Below are 25,695 nucleotides of genomic sequence, written 5' to 3'. Positions count from 1 at the left end.
ACCCCTTATGTCCCTACCTCGTTTAATCTTGTTTTGTAAAAATCTTAGCCTAATTTTGTCTCTACATTCTTGTGTTTTTTATATTCATCTTTTGTAATTTGACCTTGTTTCCAAGTTTTTTATTATTCTTTTTTGAGTTCCACATTGTTGAAGTTCTCCTGGTTAAGCCAGGGTGGTCTGTTAACATACTTCCTATTTTTCCTACACTTTGGGATAGTTTGTTCTTATGCCCTTAATAACATCTCTTTAAAAAAACTGCTAACTCTGCTGAACTTTTTTCCCTGAGACTTGTTTCCCACAGGATCTTACCTACCAATTTGCCGAAGTCTGCCTTCTTGAAATTCATTGTCTTTATTCTGCTGTCTTCTCTCCAATCATTTCTTAAAATCATGAACTCTATCATTTCATGACCACTTTCGCCCAAGCTGCCTTCCACCTTCAAATTCTCAACCCCATTCCTCCTTGTCAGAATCAAATCTAGAACAGCCTCTCCCCTAATGACTTTCTCCACCTTCTGTAACATAAAGCTGCTCCTGACCCCAAGCACTACTCCTGCATAGCCATAGTTTTTCCTTGCCCTCTCCGAGCCCTGATTCCGTCTTCCTCCCCCATCCTCATTAGCCCCTGCTATCTAATCTGCTTCCCTGGCTCCTCGGGGTGTTTGATGAGCAGAGCTAGGGACTCAGGGAGACAAGGTAGCAGCATCCAAAAATGAGAGTAACTGCGATAACCTGGCAGTTCCATCAGCTTTTCCTTGGAGAGACAGAATAAGTTATAATGAACAAAGAATAATTCTGGATTTAAAGTTCAGTTTTAAAAACCAGCTTATGTCTGAGCTTGAGGGAAAAGTTTGGTGTTTGTAAGAACTGTGTTCCTTTAGCTAGAGGAGCCTCAAAATATTATTGTCTCAGGAACAATGTGAGAGGTTCCTTTTTAAATGTCACCTCTGATAAAATACACAAAATTCCACTGGCCCCTGAAGAGCAAGCACCCAAGCATTAATTTGCAAAGCAGAGGGATTTTAGTGCTGCCATAAATGGACATCTGAACAGGAACTAGGGGGTCTTAAATACAGCAGCCTTTGGTACTGAATTAGGTAGGTCCAGCTCCTCATTTCAGTTAGAAAGGGGAAGGACAGCAGGACATTTCGCTGGACATGCACTTGGCTTTCAGTGTTCTCTTGTCTAACTGAAGAGGCCAAGCTTGTTTGGGCAGGAGGAGGCCAAAAGGCTTTGGCCTCAACTTGGTTTAACCAAAGCCACCTCCTGATGGTATCGCAGTCTCAAGGGAGGACTTTTAGGGGAGAAATGTACTCTGAGGCTTACCTCTCAGGAGCCCATGGGTGTTATTGAATTTGAATCAGAGATATTATCTCAAACTTCTCAGGGAGGAAAAAATCCCAGCTATATATTTTCCTGCTCCAGTTCAGATTCAGAGTCCAACAGCTCATATTCATCAGCAGAGAAGGGAGAAGGAAAAGTCAGAGAACTCCTACTTCTTGGATATCCTGTTTCTACTCTCCTCCTTTTTAAAATTTCTTAGGTCTTTTTCTATACTTTGGGAGCGTAATAGCTCCACTGCAGCTTTGGTGAGGTTTTTTGGGACTTACCTGCTTGAGGGCCTGAAGCCTTCTCAAGAGATTGCTCTTTGAATTCTTCCCCACAGGGTCCCATTCCACCTGGGAGGTGTGTGGGGATGCATTGTCAGAGACCTCCAGGTCAAACTGAGAAGAAGAGGGGATGGTTATGAGTCTTGGCCCTTTTCCCAGAGCACTAAGGACCTTTAAGATCAAATGGGTGTGTTTGTGCCCACATAAGTCTCCCTTGTTTGTTCTCCGGGAGTTACCCAAGTCAGCTGGGTGGAATCCTTGTCATCTTTGGAGCCGGTCCCTGCTTTGCTCCAGGATTCCTGGTCCATTTTTCCTCATGCTGGAGACATGGTTGCTTTGGTGGGAGGGACTCCACATGCTCATCTGATCCAACTCCATTAGGTGCTGAGGCTTTGAATTAGCTCAGTGGGTGCAGGCTGGGCCCAACTCAGCGTCTGCAAAGCGTGGGCAGGCTGCCTTAGAAATGGAGCACTGCATGGATTTAGCCCAGTGCTTTTTTGGCTGCTCTGTCATGCCTGTATAGGGGCAGAAGAGCCAGCAGGGAGATGCTGGAGCCAAGTGTCAGAGTGGGTTTAATTGCTCACGTGGACCAACGGACAAGGAGGAGGAAGCTAAAAAGAAAAAAAAAATTACCACTGCTCCAAAACAGGGTAAAAATTAAAATAAACAGAGGCAGCAACAATCAAACCACCAACTGACCATTGCCGCAGAGGCAGAGAAACTGGCAGCATGCAGAAACAGAAGGGGTTTGGCCAGAGCACACAGTACCAACATTTTCATCTGCCTCCAAGAGCTGCAGAAAGGAGAGGCGCAGCCCAGATGTCCAGCATTGTGGGAGATACTGGGTAACAGAAAAATTCCAGCTTCCTAATGCAAAGTATAAACAGCTACTTTTAAAGTTACCTGTAGAGAAATCTATAGCATCTTTGTCCTTTTTTGGCATCTTTACAATACATAGATATAGAATCTCCATCACTGGAGATTTTTAAGAGCAGGTTAGACAAATACATGCCAGGAATGGTCTAAATAATACTTAATCCTGCCATGAGTGCAGGGGACTAGACTAGATGACCTCTTGAAGTTCCTTCCAGTCCTATGGTTCTATAAAGGAGACCAAAATATCCACTCCCCCTGCCGCACACACAAAAATTCAAATGTTGTCTATCCTATCTTCCAGGGAGATTCTGTGCAGGACTGGAGACATAATAGCATTATGATATCTCAGGAACCAAGGAACTGAGACATGAACTACTGCAGGAACAGGATATTTCATATATTTAGAACTATTTGTTTTTGTTAATGCTTATTTAACTCAAACATTGGACAAATTGTTGAAAGATTACTCTGTCAGAGATTCCACCCACGCATCTACCACCACCCACCTTTGTCCAATAAGCACAGAAAACTCCCACTCCACTTCTCTGGTCCAAGAACAATTCCAACAAAACTCAAGAGCATAGTTTTTTCCTTATACTTCTATGGTAAACGAGCAGAAGAAAAAGAGCTTTAAAAATACCTCTCAGACCTGTATACCAGATAAAGCAACAAAAAGGAAAAGGGGCACAGAACCACTTTCTTCCATCACAGGTCATCTTTAAAAGCTATAGTTTTGCTTTTGGAAGAGCTATGAAGAGTGTAACTTTTAGAGCAGTGGTTATCAACTGGGGGTAAGTAAAGGTCTTTCAGGGGGTACATCAATTCATCTAAATATTTGCCTAGTTTTACAACAGACTACGTAAGAGCACTTGTGAAGTCAGAACTAAAATTTCAGTAGACAAAATGAGAAAGTAAGCAATTTTTCAGTAATAGTGTGCTGTGGTACTTTTGAATTTTGATGTCTGATTTTGTAAGCAAGTAGTTTTTAAGTGAGATGAAACTTGAGTACACAAAACAAATCAGACTCCTGAAAGGGGTACAGTAGTCTGAAAAGGCTGAGACCCACTGGTTTAGAGTAATAGTATAAAAAGTAGAATCTACCCACCAGCTGGGAAAAAGCAATCTGATACTGTAGGTATGTACTAACTAGACAGATAGTGGCTGCTCCCCAACCAGCATAATGTTCCAGAGCATTCAGAAGTTCAGGCTTTGTTATTCTCACTGTTTTTACAACAATGCAACTTCATTGATTTCAAAGTTAATCTTGATTAACATCATTGTAAGTAACAGTCCTTTAAATTTTCTCCAACCATCCACAAGTTAGGGGAAGGAAGTAGAACTGAAATCTTTTTAGGAATAATTTGAAGCTCAGAGAGATTGCCAAAATCCTTTCTGCCAATTTGGAGATAGAGTCTTAGAAAGACCCCACAACAAATGCTGTATGTAATACAAATGCATTTGTACTACCAATTTCTGCTATTCAGTGGGGTCCAATACCAGTTACCAGCAAGTCTGTATTTAATTATCCTTTATTTGAAAAAGAAAAAAAGTATTTCAAGAAATGCTTTCATTGCAAAACAAAGTGAAATGCACAAAATACCTAAAAAACCATTTAAATTGTAGCATCACATTATTGAAATAAGTGGAACAAATGAATCCAAAGATCTTCCAGTCTAATGTTTCCATAAATTCAGCATTTTAATGATGAGCAAGGAAGTAACCATCTGGTGTCTTGTCACACTTTAATAAGAACAATTTTAAGAGTCCCAGAACAGACTTCATAAACTTGGAGACACAAGATGGGTGAGGCAATATCTTTTCGTGGACCAACTTCTGTTGGTGGAAGGGACAAGCTTTCAAGCTTCACAGAGCTCTTCCTCAGAGTGAAGAACTCTGTGACACTCAAAAGCTTGTCCCTTCCACCAGCAGAAGTTGGTCCAGGAAAAGATATCACCTCATCCACCTTGTCTCTTTTATATCCTGGGACCAACACAGCTACAGCACTACAAACAATAATGAATCCTTTAACAAAAATATTTTTTAAAACAATAGTTTCTCATTTTAGCAAAATGGATTTGGAGGTAACTTTAAATAAAATCAGCCATTTACAATGGTCCCTGGGCATGTTAGTTATGGTTCCACTGTAGTTTTGTTCCAGTTTAACAAGATTAATATTCACTTTAATTTACTTTAAACAATAATAATTTAAAATAGTACTGTGTGCTTTATTTCTCTTGTATCGTAAGCAGACTGCATAGAATTATTAAATCTCCCCATTTATTAACATGTATCTCCAGGACAGTACACTTAATAGAAAAACAATGTTTTTGGAATATTCCAGCATACACATACTATTTTATTGTTTTCCCAATATTAGTTCAACAGTAACTGAATTTCATAATAAATTCATTCTTAACCAGAGTTCCTGGATATCAGCCAACTGCTGAAATCGCGTCTCCCCAGTGCTAAATATGAAGAGGTTCATTTATGCAGTACATTCTACCAGCTTTCATTAACAGTACAGAAGTAATCATTATACACAATGGCCATATCCACTTTTATATCTTACAGGTCTATCTCAAATTACCAGTTTTAGGCTTCTCAGGAAAAAGCAGTATATTAGACAATACCAATATGGTCATGACATTTCAGATACAGTACAGAGTTCAGTCAAACTTATAAACCAAGGCAACAATGAAAAGAGTATTCGTGTTCCTGTATCAAGAACCTTTTAATGCTATGTAGAGGGTTCAAACTTAAAATGTTTCACACAACAGATTTCAGCCTTGCAGATCTAGTAACGAACTAGAAGTAACCAAGTATTATAGGATTTTCACTGGAAAAAATGTTCTTTGAAATTTGTTACACGTTTGAACATTTTACAACATTTCAATTAACTTGTAGTGGAAAAAAAATCAAGTTGAGTTCACAAAATATAAATCCTCTAAACCTGGATTTTTCCATGATAGAATTACAAGGTAGTGACTTATATCAGAATGATATTTAATAAGTTATAAAATATCACACACCCAACCATGTACAGACAGCCTTAAAAGCATCTCTTTGCCATAGCTTTAGATGATGTGCAAAAATGGTTATGTTAAGAATTCTGACTGGTCCTGCAAGATGCTATAAACCCTCAACTCCTACAGTCTTCAAATGGGAGTTGAGGGTGCTCAGCACCTTGCAGGATTGAATCCTAAAAAGTTTGTTGGATTAATGCACTAAGATCCATCCTGTAATATAGACTGTGTGACAGCAGTTCTCAACATAGGGGTGGGGCCAGCAGCAAGTCTTACTCATTCACAGTGCCACTCACTCAAATTTTGCCCGGCCACCCCTCAATCATGACAAAGGGGAGGGCCAGGCCAAACCTGAATGAGTGGCATTACGACCACAGGAGTGAGCAACATTGTGTCCTGACACACAGGATTGCAGCCACTCAAATTAGGGTTGGTCACCCCTCCATCACAACAGAGGGTCATCTGGGCCAAATTTGAAGAAGTGGCAATGTGACCTGGTACACAGGGCTGCAGAGCCCACTAGCATTCTTTAATGCGGACATTGAGAAATACTGCCCTGAAAACTTTGTGGGTATTAAGGTTTATGCTTTTACAAGGTTTCCTAGCCTATGCACAATTAGTCTGTTGATCTTGCTGTCTGATTTATGTAAAGTAGCATCTCCTTTATTAGAAATCAATATATTAATAGGTCCAGTTCCATCCTGATTACATTGGAAAAATCCCATTTTGTGAAGCAAGGCTTCAATATTAAAAAAAAGAGGGGGGGGGGGCAGGAGGAGGGAAGGCCTGGCTCATGAAAGTTGAGATCCCCCAGTCTAACATCTCCCTGTCCTGTTTTATTAAGACTCGAGATCTCTACACCATCCTTTATCAGTCACTTATATATTTATACCATATTTCAGATCACTGGTTGGTTGTTTTCAGGTAGCTTTCAATGTAATTTCACAAAACTACACTGAAATATTAAAACTTTGCAGAAAACTCGCTATTATTGGTACATCACAAAAGTTGGTACTAGACTAATCTACTTGAGTGCTAGTTAAGAATAAAGTATTTCTAAGCAACTTGAGACACTAATTGTTAATTTAAAAAGGGAAAAAGGTTTAAATGCTTGTGAAAGGGTAATAGACTGACAGCATTAGATTTTTTTTTTAAAAAAAATCTCTTTACAAAATGAATACAAGAACATTTCCACACTACCCAACCAATGCACCTCAACTCTGTTCTGGAGAGATCTGGAAACAAAGCAGATAGGCCATGTAAACTGAAGTTATCAATCCTTCAGCTCTTTGCTGTGACTGCTAAACTACAGTGCTTAATATTTATGACAAGACCACCTACCTACTAAGAAAGGGTCTGAGAACACCAACTTATTTGGCTGAGATCCTTATTATAGAGGATAAATGATAATGGACTTTTGATCACTGCAATCCAGAACTAGATTCAGACTAATGAGCTAGATGTGCCTGTGTACAAAGATCACTAGTCATTCTGCTCCCTAGGTGTGCTGTGGAAAAAAGTTTATTTACTTGGTGCCATAAAACATCTATTGACTAAGAGGCAATATATTTACCCATTTACATTATGCAATGTTTCCACATAATAGTACCTAGAATGTGCTTCACTTTCCCCAATTTCCCATTTAAATATTAAATAGTAAGTTATCATTCCAGTTGAAATCTGTGCACATCTAGATCTTAATAAAACGTAGCTACCATTTTTAGCATCTCTGATCTGGTGTTATATTTTTTAGATGTTAATTCTTCCCCTTCAAAACAACAATTTATTCCTCTTTATGAGAGAAAAAAATGTACCGTTAACAGGATCATTTAGCAATCTGCCACTCAAATATTATAACTGCAGCATTTCCAATTTAAGCAATGTTAAAACACAGCACAAGATAGTCCTTCATTTGACAGACCAGACATTGCAAGTAGTTATTAAACTATGTCTTTTACCTAAAGAAAGTACATTTCAAATACATTACTTTGTTTTACTACTGATTTTGGTTTTCGGTTTTATTTAGAAATTGAAAAGATGCTCTGATGATTAAGCTACTTCAAATACAAAACATTTTATTAATAAGAATCACCTTGGCACATGTAGAATCAGTAATACAGAATTGCAAAAGGAGGGCCAACTAAAAATTTCTGCATTTAGTTGTATATATTCTGCAGTCCATAAGTTTTTGTAAAAGCAGGGAAAAAGTAAAAGCCACATTCAAGCCATTAGAGGACTTTTGGTCATGGCTGAAACCGACAACTGCTTTCCTATGCTACTAAACCCGGCAGTATGTTCTGTTTGCACTTATCCAGAAGACAGTAATGGGTTGAAATTAATGCAAATAATTTAAGCTTTATCTAAAAGATTTTGGAAAATGAAAATATTTCATGCGAGAGCTGTGCTTTTATATTCAAGTAAGTCGGCTTGATTTCTTAATCAGTTATTTTAAGAGAATTAAAATACGGATAATGTGCTATTGCTAAACTGGACCAACACACTGCAGCAAGAGGAAACTGGAGTTCATAACTCCAGCTATTTCTCAATTCTGCGCTTCTGTGTTCTCTGATGACATCCAGCCGAATGCAAGCTTATTTTTTTTATTGGGGGTGGAGGTGACGAGGAGGGTGAGAGGAGGTAGGGGAGCAATCTTTAGTACTGAAACAAACAAACCTTCCCTCCCAACTGTTATCAATAATCTTTTACTCCCCAGACCTGAACAAAAACCCTACCTTTATGTTTACTCGTAATTCAATTAGAATCAAGAATTAATGTTAATTTATATTTCAGCAAAAAATGGTTTCCTTTAAAAATATTAAAAGCACACAAGACAGGTGGAACATCTGATATTTAATTGTGTATTATAAGGAATCGGATATTAACCTACCTGTCATACCTTTACAAGGTATTTTTAATATCATTCAATTGAAGTAATGATGTATAACATACATCCAACAAAATATATAGGTGCCTTTTCATTGGATATGCAGCACACTGTGCGTCATTAAGGCACTCAAGAAACTGATTCATCTGATACTGAATGTAGCAAGCAAATCTCAATTACAAAGTACCAGTTTATGAGTTTTTGAAGGAATTGTTGTAGATGATGCAACATATCTTGCTTGGTACAGTTAGTTACAATCTATTTCTTAACTGATTAATGTGTGTAATGAGCAATTTTATCACCACCACACACTACATCTTTCAAAGGCACTGAATGTCTTTTGTTCACCCTTCTCTTTGGGCTATACATAAATGTTTATGACTTCTCACTCATTTTCTAATCTGTATGTTCCAATTCTCTCGTAATACAAGAGCTATACAGCTAGTCACATTTCTCCCTCACAAATGCAAACAGAACCCAGTCAGGATTACGCCAGCTTTTATTATTTTGAAGCTTAGCCTTTAATGCACAAAAGCTTCAACACTCGATCTGACCCTTCAACACTCAAGGCTTACTAAGGGCATTGTGCGGCACCCATCACATAAATCCCACCTCATACTAGTTTTACTGAAAAGGAAAAAAAAAAAGAAAAACCAGTTGATTTACTTTTTGAAACAAAGTGCCTTGAAACAAGAGGAGACAATAAATTAAAAGGCATAACTTTCAAATCTATAAAAAATGTTATGTTTCTTATAAATCTTTAAAGCTTATAAAAGCCTGAAAATACATTTAAAAGAGGCTTTTAAACACAGTTTGATCCATCGAAGTGTGGTTGTGGTCAGGAAAGTGATAAGAAAATGACATGTGTGTTCTACATTTATTCTTCCTCAATCACTGCTAGTTTATATATGCTTAGTTTACAAAATTAAATATTCTTTTAAATGACAGCACTGCCAAGGCCAACTTGTTAATTGATCAAGCCAAAATTGTTTCTGCTTAACTTTTTTTTTTTTATATATATAAAGAGAACATAGAACTTTGCTGAAAATGCTGATTTTGAGATGTATATGTGTGGAACAGTTTGCTCTTCTATAGCTACTGCACTGCAATTTAAGTGTTGCTTGTCTAAACAGATAAAGGCAGCCATGAGGACATAAATGTGTAGTACAAACTTGCCATTTTTGAGAATTACTTTTCTGACCTTAACTAGATTTTCACATAGAGCAAATGGTATTGCATACACAAATGCCACTTTTAGTGGTCTTAGTTTTCCCAGCCATTTGGCATTTTAAAAATATGTATACTCCTGTTTAATGAGTATGAAATGTCTCTGCACTAAAATTAAGCTCTAACAATTTGCTAGTTCCATCCAGTATTTAAATTACATCAGTTGGTCCTCTTGCATTTCCATGAAGATTGTCCTTCATCTTGCAGCTTTTTAAGTTTTGACCCAAGGAGGAACCACCAGAAAAATCCCAGAGCAACGCAGATTATGGATTCTACATAATAACCATCCAGCATCGTAACACAAGAACCACCAAGTTCTGTACAGTGCTGAGAGAGAAACAAACATATTTATTAAACAAATTGAAACATTTGCCCAGTATTTCTTTATAGTGAGACAAGTGCTTAAAATTCAAATACAGAAAGGACTTTTGCTGTTATCTAAGTATATTTTAAACAAGCACACATTTTAGATTCCCAATTGTGCTACCCTCCATAGTTGCCTTTACCCCTCCCCCCCGCCCCTCCCCCATGAGTTTCTTGGCCAAGAAGAAAAACAATCAGTATAGGGAGATGGGCCGCACAAAGTATATCTTCTCCAATACAATAAAGTACCTACACCAAGACTGCCACAGTTATCGGTGTTCCCACCTCCAGAGTAGGGTCACAGAGGGCAGCCATAGACTGGCATTCAACGGGAGCATGAGTACAAGGAACACAGAGGGGAAACCTTAGTCAGAGAATCCTTCTTTATGGGGCAGTGAGCCAACCCTGAGTAACAACTATGATCTTCTTGGTTGGGGGCTTCATTACCCACAGATCTTTGGATTCCACTTCATTATTCACTCCCTCCTTCCTCTTGGATGGTCAACAACCCTACAGAGTTTATTAAAATTACCTTCTATCCCCATGTGCTTTGGGCAATGGGGGCATACAGGCCTGGGGATCAATTCAGTTACAAAAAAAAAAAAAAAAACACCAAAAACCACTATGCCCAGCTTGTGCATTGCATACAGATGGAAAAATTGCAATCAGTATTCCAAAGCCCATGAAAAAACGTTCATATTTCAGAAGCCTAGACTCATTTCTGGAAGTCAAACTCTTGCATTATACTGCATTACAGACCTCTCATTATATTGTCTGCAGATCTACAACATTATGTATTCATTTTGTCTACAACTATTCTTGGTATCTATGGCTATGCCTACGAAGCACATCTTGAGCATATTTCCTTATACCTTTTAAAAAGCACTCCCTCCCGCCCCCCCAAAAAAAGTGTTTATAGTGCACATTCATTGCAGTCACTATGCATTTAACAGGAATGAGAGAGTACTGAAAGCAAACCCCCTTTTCTGAAGTGCTGTCCAGACCAGCAACACGTGGACAGGGAAGCAAAAGGGAACGATACAAGTGGGGGAGACCTGGAAACGGACTGGAGGAGGAAGAGATTCACTCACCTATTTCAGGGAGGAGGGCAAGAGGATGGGAGATCTAATTAGTAACAGGAATGAAGAGAGGTATACCTAGGAATCTCAGATTTATCAGGGCTGGAATCAATTTTTTTCCAGAATGGAGAGTTGCTCTGGTTTAAAGAAATCCTGCTTTACTCCATACCTATTGTTTGGATCCAATATTTATATCCCTAGAATGCTTTGTGCAATCAGTGTGCTTCTACAGCCCAAACAGTATTCTACATACATAAGAGCATTCTATGGTGAAGTTTGAGCCATGAGCAACAAGGGGTTTGACTAAAGCAAGTGAGTCATAAGATGCCAGTTATTTCTTGCTTCAGCAAAGACGTGAATTTGAAGCCCTCATTTCCCCAAAGTTCTTTACTTGCTTGTGCTGTTTTGCTCTACCCTGTGTGCAGTAGCACAGCGTGTTCTATTCTCCAGAACATCCACGAGAGCATTAGAGAGAGGGGGAGTGGAGCCAATTTCACTGCTCTAGAAGCAGTGAAACATCATATGGTCAGGAAGATGGGATGATCAAAAATGGGGGAAGTAAAGAAAAAGTCAAATTAGAAAGAAAGAATCAGAAGGTGATAAAACAGAAAACCCACTGAGGAGGAAAGAGAGGAAAAGCAATGGGGGGTGGGGGGAGGAGGAGGAGGAAGGGGAAATATCCTGCCAAAAATAATTAAAAAGCACCTAATCACAACATTCCAAACTACAAAATCCTGATCCACCCAGGCTTGAGGGGTGTAACCACATCCTCTGTACTCCTGCTACTAATCCAGTCCTTCATTGCATCCCTGAGAAGCCTCTTATTCTTATTTTCCTGTCTCTTCTCCCTTCCCCCCAGTTATAAAGAAAGTAGTAAACATCCTGAAGAAGTAGTTTTCCACCAGGAGCATATGTGTGTGTTTAATAACTGAAGAGTAGATTCAGTAGAAAAATCAAACTTCATGTTAGTGGAATATAAAAAGCAACTGGACATGGGTAGGGATAGGGTCCATAGTGACCTAGACAAATTGGAGGATTGGGACCCCCCCCCCCCCCAAAAAAATCTGATGAGGTTCAACAAGGACAAGAGCAGAGTCCTGCACTTAGGATGGAAGAATCCCATGCACCGCTACAGGCTGGCCTTCAATTGGCTAGGCAGCAGTTCTGCAGAAAAGGACCTGGGGATTACAGCGGATGAGAAGCTGGATGAGTCAGCATTGCGCACTTGTTGCCAAGAAGGCTTATTGCATATTGGGCTGTATTAGAAGGAGCATTGCCAGCAGATCGAGGGAAGTGATTATTCCCCTCTATTCGGCCCTGGAGGCCACATCTAGAGTACTGCGTCCAGTTTTGGGCCCTCCACTACAAGAAGGATGTGGACAAATTGGAGGGAGTCCAGCAGAGGGCAACGAAAATGATCAGGGGGCTGAGGACACATGACTTATGAGGAGAGGCTGAGGGAACTGGGCTTTTTTAGTCTACAGAAGAGTGAGGGGGAATTTGATAACAGCCTTCAACTACCTGAAGGGGGGTTCCAAAGAGGATGGAGCTAGGCTGTTCTCAGTGGCGGCAGATGACAGAAAAAGGAGCAATGGTCTCAAGTTGCAGTGGGGGAGGTCTAGGTTGGATATTAGGAAACACTATTTCACTAGGCAGGTGGTGAAACACTGGAATGGGTTACCTAGGGAGGTGGTGGGATCTCCATCCTTAGAGGTTTTTAAGGCCCGGCTTGACAAAGCCCTGGCTGGGATGATTTAGTTGGGGATTGGTCCTGCCTTAAGCAGGGGGGACTAGATGACCTCCTGTAGTCTCTTTTAACCCTAATCTTCTAGGATTCTCTGAGACATTTTGAAGGCCTTTGAATGTGCAAGACACATTAAGAGAAACCATTATTATAATATTTAGACACATCAGAGTGGAGACCATCACACTTTCCAAACTTACTTCTGCAGCAGCTGTAGTTCCACAACTCTGTTCCTGTGCGCCTATACACTCTTTCACTGTAAGTGGATCAACAAGCCAAAGAGCTACCGTAGCAGGCCAGTTTCCTCCCAGATTCGACACAGTGTTTAGAAGCGTCATATATGTTCCTCCAATCAATGGATCACTAACTTTGGCATTGAAAGCCATTATAGCAACATACATGCTGTATAACGTAATCTGATGGGGGAAAAAATAATAAAATTGATTCAATTATTCTTAACTGTTTTTAAATCTAAAAACATATTACTTGAAATATAGTAACATTTATTTTATATTATTGCAGTTCTTCCAGAGATCTGTGCGGTTAATCACTAGAAATGTTGCTTTGTGGTCAGGATTTGTCTACATTCAACAACACGAGGAAATCTTGCCATTTGGTTTGGCTCATATATATGTAGACCCAGCCTCAGATGTTTTGGAATTATCTGAAATAGATTTCAGATATGATAGATCAGATTGAATATGCTTTAATAAATACAGAGTTGTCAATGAGATTATTTTAAAGACACTTCACAAACATTGGCCCCATTTCAAAGCCCACTGAAGTCAACAGGCTTTGTTTTCAACCAATTGTGCTATTTCCATCAGTCAATAAAATGCAACTTTATAAGCTTTTTAGGGCAGGAATCTCACATGAATTTCTGTGTACTTTTATGGAACTACATAATCATCATGTTGGTCAGACTCAAAGGAAAATGGTTCCCCTGACTCCTATTCAAATGGGATTCTTTAGCTCACTTTCAGAAAAATAATTGCTGGAGAAAAAAAAAGCTGATCTAGTGAATAAAAATGTGGCAAGAAATCTCTGATGAACCACACTAGAGCAAAGAGAAATCCTCTGAGCAGGCTGATTGATCTGTTCTACTGCATGGGTTTTGTTATTCAGTTAACTAGGATTATAAAATGGAGTTATTAGTTAACTCCATTTCATAACTTTATTTCAGTCTCCCATTATAAAAGCACCAGTATAATTAAGATGAGGACAAAGCCAGATAATTATATTTTTACAAGAGGATAAGTTATAAAGATAGTCCATTCATGCCCCCTGCAGAAAAATTCTATCTTTATGACAACAAAATGTAGCAACTTGTTACCTGATGTAAAGCATAACTCAGCAACACCACAATATAGTAATAGATAGGAAATCCTCCTTCATGTTGTACTTTAGGAGTCCACCAAACCAAAAGAGCAAATTCCAAGCCTATCAGTAACCTGTAACAAAGGGGAAAAGACTAATTTTTAGCTTCTGAATTTAAATATGTGGACATGAATCACTGCATATCTTGCAAAATCTATAGCATTCATGTGTGAGCAAAGATGCTTTTTAAAATAGTTAGTGATGTGAATCCATTTATCTGAAAGATTATAGTAAAAACTTATTTCAAATATACCTAAAAATGATTCTAAGATGGACACCAACTGTTTTTAAATTCATTTGTGTGTATGTATATATCAACTGAAGTTATAAACATTTCGTACGAAGCTAGTTTTGCTTGGCTGTGAATGGTATAGCTAAGGTTATGGAAAGTCTCCAGAAATAACCCTCTCCATTTTCAAATGCTCATTACTATCAGAAAGTTCTCTTTTGGGTGAAAGCAACCACACAACTTAGCTAAGGGTCTGTTTGTTTTTTTAAATTTGGAGCAAAAAAAGACTACTTATTCACTTTTCAGTTATGCAAGAGCAAAAGAAATACCTTTTTTAAACTGCAGGAAAAAAAAGAGTAAGACTTTTGTGCATATATATCCTGAAAAAATGGCTGAACTTTATATTCAGAAAATTGAAATTTTACTATTTATTGAATTACTGAACAAATACACAGTATTGATATTAGTTGCATAGATGTGGTTTGTGCTGTTGCATCACTGTGGAGTTCTATTTGTTTGACGGTGCTGCAACCATGGAAGTACACAGTGAAATCAGCAGAATCTAATTCCCTTTTTCTACAATTTAAAGAGGTATTAAAATACTAGACTACTGTGTGACAATTTTAGACATTTAAGAGACATAAAATGCAAATGTTAAGTTTCTCATCCTTGATGCACCCATATTGCATAAATAGGCCGACTACCATTTCCCTTATTCTCACAACTGAACCCAGTGAGGTATATGGGACTACTAGCATGAGTATATCAAGTAGGATTTAGCAGATGAAATATTTTGGATTATTAGTTATGGGCCAGATTTTGCCATCCTTACCACTGAGAAGTACCTTGCTATACAAATACAGCCACTGACTTTAGTGAAACTAATTGTAGAGTAAGGTACTACTCGAGTAAGGGTGGAAGAATATCACCCTGTACTGTCAGATGTACACCTTGCTTAAAGCAAAAGCAGTGTAATTCTGCTTTCAAATATACATGTCCAACACTAACTGACTTCAACAGAAGTTGCACAGGTGTATTGGAGGTAAAAATTGTGCCCTGAAACGTGAGCAAGTTTACTATGAGAATCTTAACTTGCATAATTCTTTATGTCTGTATGTTTGAAAAGTACAACCTTCAATTCATATCATATTATTTTTATTTATTCAAACTACACAATTCAAATACATTGTATAAACATGCAAAGTTAAAATCTATCATCTACTTTTTTACCTAAAAGGCATGGCTTTGTAAAATGTGTTCAGTGGCTGTGGACCTGCTGTGTATTTGCTGATGATCAGAGGCAATATTATCTGTAAAGGTACTATTGGAACAGCTAGTAGAGCTAAGTGTTCTTTAGGTACTCCTTCTTCCACCAATTTAAGTCCTGTTACTGCATCCGCTGCTGAGAAGCCAACCTGCAATGTAAGTTATAAAGAGAATAAAATCCTGAAAGCCAATGACAAACTTTGCTAAACTATCAAAATTAAATTTCTCCAAATATTCATTAATACTGAGTAATTTGGCACTTAACATGAACTACAATTTTCTTTTTCCCCCCGCTATAGTTCACTTCCAAATATAGATCCAATCCTGTTGCAAATTCTGCATGGGAGGACTCCTGCACTTGCACACTGCTTATTGTAGGATCAAGGCCATACTGAGAAAGTTAAAAGCAGCAACAAATTTCCTGGTCATATGAATGCTGAAGGTAACAATGAAGACTATCAATATAAAACTAAAGAAAAGTACATTGCACAATTTTATTTGCAATAGAAATTAAACCGACAGTGCCACAGAATTCCAAAGACCCTGCAAATACCCAAGCATTCTCCAAATTGCAGATCAGATTTTAGAATTCCAAAATTAGAGGAAACAGCCTTGCTGGAGATACAATCAGAAATACAAAATATACTGGAGATACAATCAGAAGTTCACACAAACCTCAAAGAAAATCGTGTTGCAACTCTAATTTTAAAAAAAATGTCTTTACATATTGTAAACAATGTACCTAATTCCAGGGTGGATAAAAATCAATGATTTAAAAATAAATAAATAAACAAACTGATTTTATTTAAATTGGATTTTTTTGATAAAATGCTTTTTGAGGAAAACACGTATCTAAAGATAGTTTTACTTAAGATACATTATAGCTCAAAGATATCTCATCATGGAATAGGGATTATAAATTCTAATTCTATAGTATGAGACAATGTAATGTTTAAGAAAAGCTTTGTAAATAAATTCCAATAGTTCATGGATTAGGGACCCAATCTTATGGGGTTCCACAGGCTTCTGTATAGATTATTTAGGTTAATCTTTCCATCCAACTAATGGGACTCAGTGCTCAGTCTAGAAGATACCATCAGAGATGCTTAGTTTTGCAGTTCTCAAACTGTGGATTTGAGTCTCCGGAAGTAACATGCTTGTTAACAGCAAAAAACGTTTTTAAACATACATACATACGTGAGAAATAACAGACCTCAACCCTATTGTCCCTCTGCAAATTTATGTACTCAGAGTCAATCCCTCTCCTCTCTAAAAGTGCAAAGTTTCAAAAAGTTCAATTAATAGAAGATTATTAGGGGCGGAATAGATCTGGACAAGGAGAAGAAGTCTGGAGATAAATGCGAGAAGCGAGGGTCATATGCTTGTTTTGTTAAAATATTATATGTTTGCTGTAGAAGAAAAAAATTCCAGAATACTTAACATTGTTGTTTTAGTTAAATAAAATAATTTAAATGTCTGTCTGGTGATGTTCTCCTCCTAATACACCATAGCAAGAAAATCCTCCAAATACTAATGATTGATCTGTTGAATTGGAGATAGCTCACCTCCCAAGGACTTCATAAATATCTGCTTCAATTACCTTTGGTAAATGAAATAACCAAACAATCATTCATTTTCTGATATAGCTATAAAACTAATCTGAAAAGTTTTCAAAATAAATCATGGTTTAACAATGTATAGTGTGTACCTTCTAAAAATGAAACCTACATCTTATCTCAAAGTTGTGAAGAATATGTATTCAAGTTATAACAACCAACAAGAATGCACTCTTACGTAGAAAACCATGATTAAAATAGAGTCTTCCTGCCTAATTCATATCAAATCATTAAAAAAGGGAGGTTTAGATGCAAGTCTTTTGTACAACTCTACTTAAAAACAAGAATTACGCACACTTTAGATAATTTGCAACAAGTAAACAGTGAAAAAAAATTTTCTGCCATGAAAGGGGAATACAGTTTGAAAATATGGCCCACATGTTATCAATTATTATTCATACGTATGTTTACTCACTTTTGCTGTTAAAATCAGGATACAGAAAGTAAGAACTGCTGGCATTCTTACTATCGAGAAGAGCAGTTTGTACGTATCAGTAATGCCCTTTGTTTCTTCTTTTGATGGTGTTACTTCCTTGTTTTCCTTTTTCAAGAGGGCAACTAAAGTAGTAGTTATTAAGAAGACAGCTCCCCAGAAAAATAGGAAATCTGAAATTAAATTACCTCATCATAATTCAAATATATCACTGTCTACATTTTGTTAATTAGTAGCTCAATATGGGAAATATACACAATACCTTAGTAGATGGGAATTACAATCATACCAATCATGAGTATCAATAGCATTAAAACTCATGTAACCCCCCAAAACTGACATAAAATGTTCCTAACTCTGTAACTGTTTGTTCTCCACATTACCTGCAGGAAAAAATGGCTAACTGGTGTCTTTACAGGGATGTTTGTATATACATCCCTGTAATGAGACCAGTTAGCCACCAGTTAGACATCTACAGCCCACTTCATCGGATGCATAGAATGGAACATAGAGTAAGAAGAAATATATATACATACAGATAAGTTGGAAGTTGCCATACAAACTGCGAGAGGCTAGTTAGTTAAGATGAGCTATTATCAGCAGGAGAAAAAAACACTTTTGTAGTGATAATCAAGATGGCCCATTTAGACAGTTGACAAGGTGTGAGGATACTTAACTTTCGGGAAATCTATTTCACATCCGATTAAGTGAGCTGTAGCTCACGAAAGCTTATGCTCAAATAAATCTGTTAGTCTCTAAGGTGCCACAAGCACTCCTGTTCTTTTTGGGAATACAGACTAACACGGCTGCTACTCTGAAATCTGAGAATTCTGAATGTTGTTCTCGGTTCTATCACAGACATTAACTCAAGGGGATACACAGTATAACTTCTCTGTGCCTCAGTTCTACACCAACAAAATGAGGATTATATTTACTTATATCACAAGAAGTTTAAAGTGTGTAAGATCCACTTTAAAGATGAAAGATGGTACAAAACAGTCAATTAAAAATTCACTATACTACAATACTTGCACTGTCACTGGAGGGGGAATTATATTAATAGATTTTGTTTTAAAAGGAAGGAAAAGATTGGTAACTTTCTGAATTATTAAAACAATCAAGTACTGTAAATTAGTTCACCTAAGGTGATATCTGTACTGCGCCTTTTAGAGGTGTAGGATAGCCAGGGAAAAGGGTAAGGCAGCCTTCCGCCACCCTTACGTCCTCCTGATTCTGGACAACTCCCCTGGCATATAAGTACAGTACACTGCGTGAAGGGCCTACAGCACAGCTTTACCACATCTTAGTATTTCTGGGTCAGAGGGGAGAGAAGAAGATCATTTAAACTGTTTCTCTTATTTGCTGCCTCCATAATGTTTCCCTCCATAATGCTTCAAATATTTCAGTAAAAAGGAAAAGGCCATGTGGTTTGACAAGCCTACATTGCTGATTTAGTTAGTCCCAACTTCTTAGATTCCTCCTCCTCTTCCAGAAAAAAAAACACAGGGGCCTCAAATGATTTTTTATATGATGTAAAATATACAGTTTTCATTGTGCTGTACTAATAGTGGTCTCAGCATGTACAAAAACTGCACTGTGGTACTAGTGGAAAAAGGTGCCACAGGGCAGACAGTTGCTATTGCAGTGCTAGACCAATTTACTAGGATTGAGATAATGCTCAAAACTGTAATCAAAGATATTCCTATTTTATACACATGCTTCTAATCAAGTCAATTTGCACCAGCTGCAGTGATTAGCTGAGAAAAGTATGCAGAAACAAATGAAAATCAATGAACTGTTAATTAAGATTGGAAATCTTAAATTTAACTTGGTAAAAGCAACATATCCTTCCATCCAAAATGTCCACTACGGATCAGTATGCAGAGGGGGGGAAATGTGAAAAATCTTTTTAAAAATATCACTTAAAGGCTAGTAAGCCTGTATTTAAGAGAGCACATAAATGAATTACACTTAGTGACAGTATTCCATAATGACAAAAGTTCAGTGAAACATATTGGGGCAATTAAGCAGTTATTAACCTAATCATCCTTATGAATCCTATTCTACAGTCATTAAAATTATGTCCAACCAATAAATGACTAAGGTTTCTTGCTACTGCCAACATTTAAGACATTGATTACTTCCAAGTAAGTACACTAATGAAAGAAGTCTTATTTCTAAACCTAAATTAGTGTAAATTTTACTTTGATGAGAGATTGAACATAAAGAAATGTAAATTTCCCTAGCTGATGATTAAGTGTACTAAGGTAACTTGCTTTTCCCACCCTCATCCAGTTTAGAATTCAAGGACAGGTTGAACAGGTTTGGTTATTTTTTTTATGAATGTTTCTGTGATAGTCACAGATCTCTTTTGTAAATAATACTATTCATGTAATCTAAGGTGACCTGAACATTGTGGGTATGTGGAGCAGAAATGAACCTTCTTAGCAAAGGAGGAGCACACAACCTTATCCAGCAACTGTTGGAAGGAGAACAACCTGTCACAAAATCATGGTGGAAGGAGCCAGGAAAGTGTCAGAACTGGGGAAACAAGGAAGCTGCAGGGTGGAAAACGATAGAGCGCCAAACCATGGATATGTAGTTCCATTTGGAAAATGCACACACAAGCCTATTGCCATGTATGCAACACCCAGGGCAGTACTGTCACTGTATGATAGTATTTTTCCTATATAAATTAGCATTCATGAACAAACCATACCTACCAACCAACCATGAGAATGTTAGTACCTGGGCAAGGGACCAGCTTGACACCCTGCAGACTGAAGTCCCCCATTTATCCACAGAACACGGACAGCATGTGGACAGACAGCACAAACCTCTGTTAACTCTTAACTGAGAAGCCCACCCCTAGAGAGAAGAGGAGAGTTCAGGTTCTTTAGCCTCTCTGCTGAGGCTGCCATATGGGGTGCCAAATGTGGTGGCATTTTTGTGATATAGCCACAAATGAAGAGTGACCATCCAACTCAAACAGCCAACCCATGTTAAAAGTTTCAGTTCACTACTAACCATGACCACACTAGACTAGTGACCTGGAACAGTTCCCGGTTCCCTGAGCTGGATAGCTCAGATTCGGATCCTCTGAGCTATCCAAGTTCCTTGGAAAGTTTAGTTGCCAATGCTCAAGGTTGTCACAGCACATACAAATATTTATGCTTTAACAACTTCTGAAATACCTGGGCAACATACGTAATAAATACAGCCTACATATACTTAAGAACAAAAACGCAGAGCCTAGTGACTGACAATACCACAGACTGTTATGCCATGATTCAGGGATACTGTTTTTCAGGAAGGAGGTTTAAAAAAAAAAAATTGTTATTTACATTTCCACTAATAAGGCTTGGAAAGATTCTTAGCATATCTAGTCCTGAACATTTATATTTTTGGGGCTACCATAAAAGGAGTAACACTGTTCATGCAAATACAATACGATTTATAATCTTGGGAAAAAACAGCAAGAAAGAAAAAGATGATGTTTGTCTAAAAGAGGATCAGCTCAAAATAGCTTTAAATTATTTTGATCTAAACAGAATGAACCTTTAAAATTCAAAGTAGTGCTGACTTGACAGCTCTGAAAACTGCAATTCCTCTATACTTATAAATGTACAGGTAATGACACTTCAAAGTTTCCCCAAAACATTCTGCATACCTTAACCCTGAGCTAGAAGGATGACCTCTAAATTTAAGGGGTAGTGACCATCCCTCTTAGCCTCTTTACAGAGATTGCCAATTGCACTCATTTAACCACTGGGACCTAGCTTAAGACCCCACATTTCACCTAAAAAAAAAACAAAAAAAAAAAACTTTCAGTCATTTTCAACCTGGATAACATTCACTTTTAAAACAAACAGAGGTCGAAGGTTCCAAAATCCATTACAACTATCATGATTTGAATTTCAATATAGTATAGATGATACCTGAAAGGGTAACAATTCCTTTGGGTTGAGGTTGGAACCGCAAATATTTGTTACAGAAGGAGGGAGATTCAAGGGCCAAGAACAGGACATTTCCCAAGAAATAACCAGCTGTTTGGCCAACAGAGTTACAAGTGGAAGCATAGCCCACATTTTCTCGGGACAACATAGTCAGTGCCCAGCCATCCACAGCAATGTCCTGTGTGGCAGCCAGGAACTCAAACAAAAAGAAAGTCACAGTGAGGGCCACCACATCAGGACTCTTGCCCTCCACATCGCCTAAGAGGAAGTCTACCTGTGTGGACAGGTACATCATAAAAAACCCCAGGATGTACTGAGTGGGTACAAGCCAGGACTTGCGGCGGCCAAAGCTCTTGAAGTAGACTGCATCCACCAATGGGGCCCAGAGCAGCTTGAGACTGAAAGGCCAAAAGACAAAGCTGAAAAAAGCCTGGTCCTTATAGCTGACATTCTTGCTCTGCAAGATGAATGGGATGCTGCCTGCCAGCCCCAATGGGATACCCTGTAGTACATACAGAAAAAGGAGGAGCAGGATACTACCCAGTTCTGCCCGATATCCCCGGGATACCATGTAGGATGGTGAGTTAAATCCCTGGAGCAGTGCCTCTGTGTCATCTTCTCCTGGTCTCGCAGTGTGATTATCCATGTACAGAGCTGGTGGTGGAGGCTTAATCTCCATGTCCATGGACTGGTGGTAGCTGCCAGGCCGGCGCTGCCGGCTGCTGTCCTTGTAAGAGATGGTTGGGCTCATGTTGCACACGAAGTCCGGAATTTTTTTGGAGGGGGGGCTCCACTGTTCCCCAACAACCTTGTAACGGCAAAGAGAAGCTCCTGCGCACTGTCACTCACTGGGGACGCAAGTTCCCAGCTCCGCCCACCGCAGGCCAGCGCGGGATGTGCATACGCCACTCTACTCACGCCCAGGCTTCCCAGGGACGGGGCTGCTCGCCTTTGCCCACCACAGAGCAGGGGAGTTTCAGCGCCCTCTGCTCGCCAGGCCTGGGGGGGGGGGAGGAGGAATCAAGTCTCCACTCACTAGGTCACCTCTTTTATGTCGAGGAGGCACAAGGAAGATCAGCTCTTCCCCTTGCCGGGAAGCGTGTGCACTGCGAGGGGGCCCTCTGGTCCGCTGGAGGGGGGCGGTGTTGGTCAGCGTAATCCGCGCGAGACGGGTGTCGCTCCCCTTTACAGCTCCTCTCGCCTAGCTCGGTGTCTTCGCGGAGTCGCCGCTCCGCTCCCGTCCGGCACTGGCCGCTCTCTGTCCACCAAGCATCCCCGTGGTGCGATCAATGGGCTTCAACGCAGTACTTCCGGCTCCCCTGTCCGGTTGGGTCCGTCCTATAATGGCTCCCCCGGAAATACTCGCCAGCACAATGCTTCCTCCGAGGGGAAAAGAACGGAAATCTCGCGGCTGCGCTGCCTAGCAGGCGTGGTCCCACCCCATTGGTGGGGAGGTGGGTGACGTTTGGGTCAAACGAGGCCGCTTTGTTTAATAGCATTCTACCCCCCGCCACGGAGTAGCGCTGTCTCTGGCCGTCTGCGGGAACTACTCCCCGCTCTGCGGCAGCGCCCCCGCCCGCCTCTCCAGGACCCACTGCAGCTCTGCATCTGTCCGCTCAGCTACCAGTAGGACTTCCCTGGTCTCGCAGGCGCTGCCCTCTCTTCCCCGCTCTACATCCCCAGCCTCAGCTTCCCACTCCGCTATTCTGGGGTTCCCCCTTCTCCCTCCCCTCCCACAGCTGGAGACCTTAACCCTTACTCCAGCCTTCCTCAGGGCTTCCCTCCCAACGCTTCCTGCAGCTGCAGGTACCCCCACCAGCTGCTCCCCGTCCAAGGCCTTCCTCTGCCCCTGCTTCTCCAGTATCCTGCAGTCCGCACACTGGAGGCCTCTGTTTTCTCATGGTCCATCATGGATACCTCTGTCCCCTACTTATTCCATCGTTTGGGGGGCGGGAGTAGCAGACCTTGTCCCTTTCTCAAGGGATTGTGTTTGCCTTCCCTGACACCACCTTAAAAATAATCAGGGATATAGGGGTCTTCCAGAGAAGTGATATCAGCTTCTATAATACTGACAAGATGTGGCCAAACACTGGGCGTGGGGTGGGGGCATGAGGATTATGGGAAGGAAGTGCAACCCCACAAGGTTTTCCTGTGCTATGGGGAAGTCTCAAACATGGGCAGGAACATTCTTGAGAACTGGTGGAAGAGTTAGGCTTCCTGGGCACACAAACCCCAGAATTGTTGTAATTTACCAAATAGGTCAAATTTGGCTTCTGGAGCCTGGATGTATTTAAGGAGCCTGCCCATTTAGAATTCAGAAAAGATCCTACTTGGCCCTTAAGAGCATTATCTTTGGTTGGTGCCTGATCTTGATAATCCAAATGCAAATGGGTGACCAGTGGCCACAGATGCTGACACGCACCCTGGGGAGCCTGGTTCTTCATCCAAGTAAAGTCTGGCTATGAATGTTTCTAGAGCCCCCACAGCAGGTTTCTGTTTGGGGGCACATCAATGAAAAATAAAGAAGTAGTGAACAATTCAATTGTAAGAGCCAACACAGGCATATTACAATCTGAGTGGTTAAGAACTGGATATTGATATAAAAAAAAGTAGTCAGAAGGGTACTTTAAGAAGTGCAAGGGGACTGCCAGTCTCTCTGCTGGTGAGGCCATTATGTGAATACACATCCACTTTCTAATAATATCACTCATATCATTCGTATAATGTATTCCAGTGTCTCATTTTTAATATAAGAGACAAGGAATTTCTCAGCGGATACAGTTTCACCTAGTTGTCCTTCAACCATGCAGCTACATGTAAAACTGAATATATCAGAACCTTATAATTTGAAATGACTCAATATACTGGTATCTAGTATTAAAAGGGAGATAATACTGAACATTGCTCCCAGAGTATGCATATACCATGAAATAAGTTAGAAATCTGTAATACAGTGACATGTATGAAGAGCAGAAAAAGCAGTTATAAAATTATATTTTTAAGGATCTCTGATCAAGAAAAGACTAGCAGGACAGCATCTTTAAACATTTTAGATCGATATACAGTAGTATGAGCAAAAGTATGTAACATTTCCCACACACAATAAATTGCTACAATTAAGCAAGGAAAGATAAGCTAGACCTAATTTATAATAATATAGTAAAATTATGTGTTATTAAACAGTCATTGAAAGTTTAGTAATAATATTCTGTAGGCAGATCACTAAACTGATAATTAAGAACTAAAAAGACATTTCATATAGAGATGTCAAGGGAAAGCTGTAGCTGAACCAAATCAAATTACTTACTTTCTTCATTCTGTGAAGAGCTGTGTACATCAGTCATTGAAGAAGGATGTTTGAAATCTTTTTTCTAAGATAAATATTCTTGATATTTAAAAATAGGACTACATTTGTGATGTCAGGTAACTAGTTAAAAAGGAAAAATTCTCCGGGAGAGGGTGTAACATGGAAACAATTTAATTAATAAAGTGTTAGGCAAACCTATCAAGACCTGCTACTGCCATTCATTGCAAACACATGGAGTCATATCCTGAGGGGAAGTGTGCTGTAGGGAGTTTGAGCACAGGATGGGGAGCTAGGAACTCCTGAGTTCTAATCTTTATTCTACCACTGACTTGTTTTGTTAATCTGGCCAAGTCACTTAACCTCTCTGGCCCAGATCCTCAAAGGTATTTAAGCTTCTAACTTCCATTAATTTCAATGAGGATCTGAGTCTCTGGGCCACCATCAGTAACACAGAGCTAATAAAACTTACCTACATCAGGGTTCATAGTAGAGTAATTTGTTAATGTTTCCAAATGTAACTTAAATAAGTGCTAAGTATTAATTGCCTCCCATTTTAGCAAAACTGTAAGATCATAATAAACACTAGGGTGTGGCCCAGATTTTGTGATAACTATAAAGTAGAATTCCTCTTACATACTAATTATACAGTCCTTATTTCAAATCTTGTCTTGCAACTAGATAGAGTGAATGAAGGCTCTCCATCTTT

At 39.3% G+C, this 25,695-nt stretch overlaps 1 protein-coding gene across 1 annotated transcript; it reads right to left on the bottom strand.

Annotated features, from left to right (window-relative positions):
* Nucleotides 1-8,873: 8,873 nt before the first annotated feature.
* On the bottom strand, nucleotides 8,874-23,024 carry SLC33A1 (solute carrier family 33 member 1). Its single transcript, XM_084639444.1, has 6 exons — nucleotides 21,665-23,024; nucleotides 17,709-17,899; nucleotides 15,642-15,826; nucleotides 14,139-14,256; nucleotides 13,006-13,221; nucleotides 8,874-9,946 (listed from the first exon to the last, which is right to left on the bottom strand). The coding sequence occupies exons 1-6, from the start codon at nucleotides 22,431-22,433 to the stop codon at nucleotides 9,779-9,781; spliced, it is 1,647 nt and encodes a 548-aa protein (XP_084495570.1). The 5' UTR covers nucleotides 22,434-23,024; the 3' UTR covers nucleotides 8,874-9,778.
* Nucleotides 23,025-25,695: the final 2,671 nt, after the last annotated feature.

The sequence above is a fragment of the Lepidochelys olivacea genome, assembly GCF_965140295.1.
Source record: "Lepidochelys olivacea isolate rLepOli2 genome assembly, chromosome: 9".
Taxonomy (NCBI): Eukaryota; Metazoa; Chordata; order Testudines; family Cheloniidae; genus Lepidochelys; species Lepidochelys olivacea.
This window is presented reverse-complemented; position numbering and strand designations above follow the sequence as displayed.

Excerpts from the sequence above, each read along its gene's own strand:
- SLC33A1 (XM_084639444.1), bottom strand. The coding sequence starts at position 22,433 with ATGAGCCCAACCATCTCTTACAAGGACAGCAGCCGGCAGCGCCGGCCT. Across the intron at positions 17,900-21,664 it reads AGGAATTGTTACCCTTTCAG|ATTTCCTATTTTTCTGGGGA; the intron begins GTATCATCTATA and ends ATTTAATTTCAG. Across the intron at positions 14,257-15,641 it reads TACAAAGCCATGCCTTTTAG|GTTACTGATAGGCTTGGAAT; the intron begins GTAAAAAAGTAG and ends CCTTTGTTACAG.